The sequence below is a fragment of the Quercus suber genome, unplaced genomic scaffold (genome assembly GCF_002906115.3).
Source record: "Quercus suber isolate HL8 unplaced genomic scaffold, Cork oak 2.0 scaffold_21, whole genome shotgun sequence".
In the NCBI taxonomy this organism is placed as follows: domain Eukaryota; kingdom Viridiplantae; phylum Streptophyta; class Magnoliopsida; order Fagales; family Fagaceae; genus Quercus; species Quercus suber.
Window position 1 is genome coordinate 2,505,047 of NW_027069486.1, and position 7,410 is coordinate 2,512,456.

A 7,410-nucleotide genomic window follows, 5' to 3' on the forward strand; every position below is an offset into this window, starting at 1 on the left:
AATGTAGAGGGTAGTGGGGAGATGAAAAGGTAAATAAGGAAGAAAGATTGAAGAAGTAGTGGGAGATGAAATGGTAGGGGAGAGAGAAAGGTTGAAGAAATGTAAATAAATAGTAGAAGTAAATAAATAAATAGTAGACTGTATTTATAGGGCTGAAAATTGTAAAAATTATTTAAAAATTGTAGAAAAATTATATTTTAAAAAAGAAAAGAAAAAAAAATGACGTGACAGCTGATGTAACGCAACGTGAGAGCAGCAGTATTTAACGCTACGCTTTAGCTTTTAGTAATATATAGATGGCATTGAACTTTTATTCCGAACCTTTTCTAGACCGCCTTATTGATTCGTGCTAATTAAACAAGAATCATCATGAATGTGAATCTGTTCTATTAGATTACAGATGTGATTCTCAGAAAAGAGAAAGGATGACACTAACCTTTATTATTGATAGCATCAATTCGTTAAATCTCAACTCTAAAACAAGAATAGTCATCAAAGATTCAAAACTTATGTAGTACCATTACAAATGTATAAAAAAAAAAAAAAAAAAAACCAACTGAAAAGTTTTGAAAACCCCATTCCCATTCTGGGATTGTAAATCATAGAGACCCTAGATATATATATTCACATAAGTGCTACATTTCTCCGAGTATTACATGCTCATGGACCCAAAAGTTTCTTGATTCCAGCCTTCTGCTCTGAAGCAAGCCTTGTAGGGAACTTGATGTTGAATTTGATACGCAAGTTGCCTTTTTTTGTTGGGTCCTTTTGGATTGGCATTCCTTCCCTTGGAACAACCTCCTCATAGTTTGGATTAATCACATTATTGATTGGGATATTTAAAGTTCTGCCATCCAGAGTAGTCAGGTGGACAGTGTAGCCCGTCAAGGCATCCGCCAAGGATATTTTCTGGGTGACAATTAAGTCGTTTCCATCTCGAGTGAAAACACTGTGGGGCTTCTCATCAATGATAAATACAAGATCAGCAGGTATAACATTTGGCTGCTCATTCCCTTTCTCTGGGAAGGTTATCTTTGTGCCCTTCTTCCAACCAGGCTTTATGTCGATGGTAAGAATATCTTCCACTTGAATGGTCTTGCTGCAAAACAGAATGAATGATATCAGAAATTATGCAGAACATTGCAACATTACCAGAATGCAGACACAAGGCAATTAGTATCTGAAGACTGTGTAACTCCATATATTTTCAGCATTCATTAGTATTATTTTTCCTACAGAACATCCCTTGAAAATCATAACTCTTGTACACAAATCCACACTTATAGAACTGAATCTGCTAAACTAGATTGTCAGCACCAGTCATGAAAATGATCAATGTGCAGTGTTCATGATCCTAGAGAATGTCAAGAGGCGAGTTTGAGATAAATTATCTGAATTTAAGATGAGAACTCAATATCATAATGTAACAACATGCATCTTATTTGCAGCCCGAAAGCAGTTATGTGTTTAGATTACATTACCACAAAAAAGAACAATTCTCAATAATTTCACAAACATTAGCAGCTCAAGTGGCAGTTTTGAGATTAAGGTTTTGTGATGCAAATATCCACTTCATGAAGAAAGCATTACTACAACATCATGCCATTTCCACACCAAGAAGAGGAAACCAACTTGTGTTTCTACTGCACTTTGAAAAACAACCTTTTGTTTCTTGTCAGTCCAAGTGCTAGTTGAATATTTTCTTTACTTCTAAGTGAAGTTCTACACTATGACAAGACAAGACTCATAGGCAAACAATTTATAAACTAAAATAACATAACCTTGCAAGGTTTGAATTCATTTTAGGGCCTGAACTGTTCATCATATAGATTATTAATGTCACAGAAGAGTCAACATTGTCATAAGACAAACTACATCTACACAAGCAATTTAACAAGGATGTTACTAAATTTTTATCTATAGTGTAAAATATCCTAAACACAACCTTAAAAGAACTTGTTTGAATAAAACATACTCCAAGAGGAAAAAATGAAAAAAAAAATCCTAGATTTACCCTTCCCCTGGTTTTGGAAGTTCCAAAATTGGGTAATGGTCTTTTTACCGTCCTAATGGACTATTGCCTAATTACAGATACAACAACTAGTTCTTAATATGAACAAATTTAGATAAACCACCAATTGTGCAAATCCACTTTTGAAATTCAAAGAAGTGATCTCTCTAATGGCAGAATAAGACATATGCTAATCTGTAACCAACAAATTCTGATGAAACAAGCAAAAAACTAATAAAACTAGAGCAACACAATCATTAATTTGATCAAACAGTAGCACTCACCAATCAAATTCACAAACTCAAGTGAAAGAACCAAAATTTGACAAAAGAAAATAAGCATTGAAGCAAAGCTACTTACCCACTAATGTCAGCAATTTCTCTAGAGATCTTCATCTTCTTGGTAGCTCCCTTGTATAACTCTTCAAGGCTGCAAGGCAACCTGCTCTCTATTGGAGGAGCTTTCCTAGGAACACCTTGGTGCATAAACCCTCCTCCTCCTCCTCCATCTCCAAAAGATGCAAACCCATCATCACCAAAAAACCCACTTGAGAACCTTGACCCTCTCATGCCTCCACCACCACCACCACCTCCCATCCCTCCCATGCCTCCAAACGGGCCGGAAAACCCGAAAAACTCGGCAAAAATGTCGTCTGCGTTTCGAGGATTGAATCGAAACGTTGTCGGTCCATTACCTGTGGAAAAGAAGGAAGCTCCACCAGGTCCACCGGGTCCACCAGCATCAGGCGGTGGCACTTGACCCTTTAGGCCTTCTTCTCCGTATTGATCATACACTGCTCTCTTCTGGGGATCACTCAGAACCTACAAGAATTCCCATCAACAAGTTAATTAATTAAATAAAACCCATAAATTTTTTAATCGATTCTGATAATGGGTGGTCATAAAAATCAAAACTTGAGGGAAAAAATCAAGTTAAAAGAAGAAAATTGCACAGAGATGCAGAGATTTCCACTGCAACAAAACCTTAGATATACAAACATGAAAAGCAAAGCTAAAACCATGAAATTCCAGAAAACTCAACAGGATGAACAATCTTAAATTAAAACCACATAGAAGATTTCAAATAAGAATAGAAGGAGAAGCATAAACATACCTCGTAGGCTTCAGATATTTGTTTGAACTTGGCTTCAGCTTCTTTCTTGTTGTTGGGGTTCTTATCAGGATGCCATTTCATTGCGAGCTTCCTATAAGCCTTCTTCAAGTCATCATCTTTGGCACTCCTATCAACCTGAAGTATCTTGTAATAGTCCACTCCCATCTTTCTCTTCTTCTTCTTCTTGATTCTAAGCTCAAAAGGACAAAGCTTTTAATTGCCTTTGGTCTTGTACAGCGGTTGTTGATGTTTACTAGTTGATGAATTTGATGAAGGAATCAATCAGTGATAGTGCAATATTGGTGTTGTGTCATGCGTGAATGGGAATGAGTGGGAATTGTTACTAGTAATAATAGGGGTAGTTTGATGGTTTGAGAATCCTGTGGAAAGTTCCAGAAATTACTGCACAGTTCTTTTTGAGTCGGCTGGTATTACAGGTTGGTTTTGATTCATTTTGTCACAGCCAATGGATTCATTCAACTTGGTTGGCCCTACCTCTCCACCTGGCAAATTACAAACGACCCATCGTTCAAACTTCAAACCTAAGCGATTCTGCAATGGAAAAATGCTTAGCATTCTGTAGTTTATAATGAAAGGATCCATTGTTCATTGTACCTCATCGATTTTGCAATAAGAAATCATGATTAACTTTCTGTACCTCATGATGAAAATGATCCATCATTCAAACCTCATCAATTCTTCAATAAAAATGCTTGGTTATTAGAAGAAATTAGGAGAAATTTTAAATTTAATTTTTCTAAGAAGTTTTATTATTTATCGTAGATATTTTAATCATCTAATCAAAATTAGGTCTTACACGAGATGATTCCATCACATAACTTTAAGACAACTTTTTAAAACTATTTATATAATATTCAATATTTTTTTTTTTTGTAATATATGACTTTTAATTGATTCAATATTCATAGATGTTAAGAGTGTTATGTCTTAGTAGTATTGTCAAATCCCTTCGTCAACGAAAGATTTAAGACATGAATTTCAATAAAAAAAAATTGATCCATAAATTAAATGGGTTCACAATTAATTTTTAATTTATATACAAATTTAAGTTGTATTCTAGTTTTATCAATATCCCTTTAAAGTTTTTAGAAGAAAACTAATACTGTATAACCATTATTATTGATGCTGAACAGAATTAGTAGGCTGGACAATTCAGTTTCGATGGGCTAAAGGTGGTAGCGAAGGCTTGAAAAAGAAAAAATATCAAAGGAGACCGGGGTGAACTGGCCTAAGACCCTCTGATGGCTAAATTAGTATCTTCCCCACAAGTGGAATTCTAACTGTATTGGAGTAATGTTAGAATGGTCTCATACCTTTGCCTGATTCAGACCGACTCTTATATAGGGAACCTTGCGGTAGTTATTTGGTTTAGTAACTTCCCCAAGATTTGTGGAAGTTCGAAATTACAGAAATAACTTCCCCAACGGCTATAGAAGTAGTAACCGCTGATAGAAGTTACATACTTAGGAGAAATTGCTGGTGATGAACACGGGTTGATTAACCGCTCTAGAACTCCAGAATTTTGCCGAGTGTTACATGGTCGTCCATGTGCTTTGCCCATGGACGACTCTTTGTGCATAGATTGATGTTGTGTGGTTGTCCATGAGCTTTGCACATGGACGACTCTTCCGACCTGATTGCCTGAGGTTTATTCAATTGATCAATACTCAAGGACGACATATCTGGACGAATCAGAGATAATCTGGCCATTTGGCTAATTGGTGATCATGGACGACTCCTCTGGACGAACCATAGATGGTAATTTTTACTATCCCATCAATTATTATTATTATTATTATTATTATTATTATTATTATTATTATTATTATGTAAATGATTGACGCGAGAGTGAAGTGAGAAATTATGTGATAGCCATTTAGGCAATATGTGTCGTTTATGTTATATGTTTAGATGTCTTTATTATCTCTAATCAAAGTTATTTTTAGAGTCTAGTTGGTAGTTTTTTTAAGTTTTGTTGATGCTCATTTTGGAAAAGCCCAACAGCAGGAAGAAGCCCAACAATATGAGCAGGAAAGAGTTAGCAGGATTGAGAGAAAACCCATTAAGTCCGAGTGGCAAGAATAATGGGTCATAAAGTCATAAAGTAAACAAATGGGCCTTGAGAAAAGCAAATGGGCCCAAATGAGCCCAGAGAAAGAAGTAGTAAACCCATAGGCATTATGTGATGTAGAAAAGTAAGAATGGGTCACAGAAGGCCCGAAGTAATGAATTAAGAAAGTAAGGGGTTGATGGAAAGCCCATGAACCCCAAGCATAAAGGATATGATAATTGGGCTAGAGAAGCCCGAAAGAGTTAGTAAAAACTCATGGGAATGCAAAATTAGAAAATGGGTCGAAGATGTCCAAGGAAAGCAAATGGGTTGAGGATGCCCAAGGAGAAAGAAATTGGCCAAAGAAACCCACAAGTAATATAATGGGTCAAGAAAGCCCAAAGTAACATGAATATAAACCCAATGACCATATTGGGACATTGTAACCAATTGAGGGAAGAGTATACAGTAGGCCCAAAAAAGGCCCAACAAGTATGGATCAAATAGCGCTGCAGCAGGAATAACAGAATGGCATGACAGGAATACAGGCAAGCCAACAGAAGGAGCAAACAGTAGGCTAAAAGGGAGAAAAGCCCACAATCAAGCAAGGCCCAGCCCTTGGAGGAAGCAAGCCATATAGAATGGGGAACCAAAAAACAGTTTACGCCATAAGAGGTCAAGAATGAGCGGCAGAACTCGCAGAGGAACCTCCAGTCCATGGCAAACGCATAAGCAGCAGACAAGCTTTGGACATACACGGAAGAAGAGCACGCACAAGGCCTAAACACCACCAACCTATACCTAGCCAATAAAGGAGTGATGGGTCATGAGTCAGAGGTAAGAAAGGGTATGGTCTGGCAGTGGGGAGAAGGAAAAGCCTATTCTAGGGTTCCCACTCAAACTCTCTTAGGGGAAAAGTCCTGCTGGGATGACATACCACCCAAAAGAAGGAATGATGTATTGGAACTACTAGGTGCATGCTATGAGGGATAGCAAGAGAGAATACCCACACTGTGATGGATAGGAATGTCACAGCGAACAAGTAAACAAAACAGTTTTCTTTGTTTAGTAATGGAGAGTAGCACAGTCAGCAAGGGTAAGTGGTGGTGGTTGGGCAGCTAACAAACTAGTGGGTGGTTGGGAAGGACACCAAAATCCAAACAAAAGTAGTTAAAGGGTAAAATGGTAAAAAGAGTCACGACAGACAGTATATAAAGGGCCCTCGCCATGCATAGTATCATCATCGCAACAGTAGCAACCATTAGGAGAGAATTACAGCACCATCATAACCATAACACTACACGAGTAAGCACTAAGAAAGAAAGAAAGGAGGGGGAAAGAGTAAAAGTAACAAAGCAGAGGAAAAAAAGAAAATAAAAAGAGAATTAGGAAGAGAAATAGAGAGTGTAGAAAGGTAGGCATGCACCAATAGGCTAATCTCTTCTCTCCCTCTAAAAGTATGCCCTCTGTTGAGGATAAAGGATTCGTTTGGGCATAAGTCATTCAAGCTCGTTCCCTCAAAGTGGATAATTTCTACAATAAGATCTTCCTGAGAGGTTATTCACATTGAGGGAGTGGATCCCTCCTTGGTCTTAGTCCCGTAACACAACTGAACATGACAGACTAACCTTTTCCTTATTTGATTTCATTATTTATCGTTATTATTTCCTTTCTAGTCTTTGCAATTTCACTTATAATGTGTTCCTTGTTGCTATATTGTTCTTTTCCTTATTTTAATTAAAGATCCCTTCTTTGTCTTGCCTAGCAGTAAGCATATCTCTTTTATTATTTTTTTATTATATTTATCTGCCGTAACTCTTTTGCAATAGTTTTATTTTGTCTAACAGCAAGTGTGTTGCCTTTATCATTGTCCCATTGTATCTGTCTGCCATAACTCTTTTGTAGCAACTACGTCTGTCATGGGCATGTGATCAAAGTTTCAGCAAAAAGAGGGCATAGTTTGTGCACAAACCAGACCAATGTGAGTTGTAATTAGACTGGTCCTAACTCTCTAAACCAGAATACTTGGGTCCTTGCGTGGTAGAAGGTAGCAAGAGGCAGCCCAGCCCAAAAGTGCAAAAAGACCCACCACAAGTTTCAACCATTATAGGAAACAAATCATTTATTATGTTTTTAGTTTTCAAGAGTCAAGGTTTTGAAAATATAAAGATTTAAATGTTTTCATTCTCCTATGCTGAGAGGATTGTTTTAAGCA

At 37.0% G+C, this 7,410-nt stretch overlaps 1 protein-coding gene across 1 annotated transcript; it reads right to left on the minus strand.

The window, feature by feature from the left end:
- Positions 1-406: 406 nt before the first annotated feature.
- Positions 407-3,472, minus strand: LOC112013269 (uncharacterized). Its single transcript, XM_065764190.1, has 3 exons — positions 3,125-3,472; positions 2,372-2,832; positions 407-1,099 (listed from the first exon to the last, which is right to left on the minus strand). The coding sequence occupies exons 1-3, from the start codon at positions 3,287-3,289 to the stop codon at positions 661-663; spliced, it is 1,065 nt and encodes a 354-aa protein (XP_065620262.1). The 5' UTR covers positions 3,290-3,472; the 3' UTR covers positions 407-660.
- Between the last annotated feature and the right edge of the window lie 3,938 nt (positions 3,473-7,410).

Coding starts and splice junctions, on each gene's coding strand:
- LOC112013269 (XM_065764190.1), bottom strand. CDS start 3,289: ATGGGAGTGGACTATTACAAGATACTTCAGGTTGATAGGAGTGCCAAA. Junction 2,833..3,124: donor AAATATCTGAAGCCTACGAG/GTATGTTTATGC, acceptor GAATTCTTGTAG/GTTCTGAGTGATCCCCAGAA. Junction 1,100..2,371: donor GAAATTGCTGACATTAGTGG/GTAAGTAGCTTT, acceptor TCTGTTTTGCAG/CAAGACCATTCAAGTGGAAG.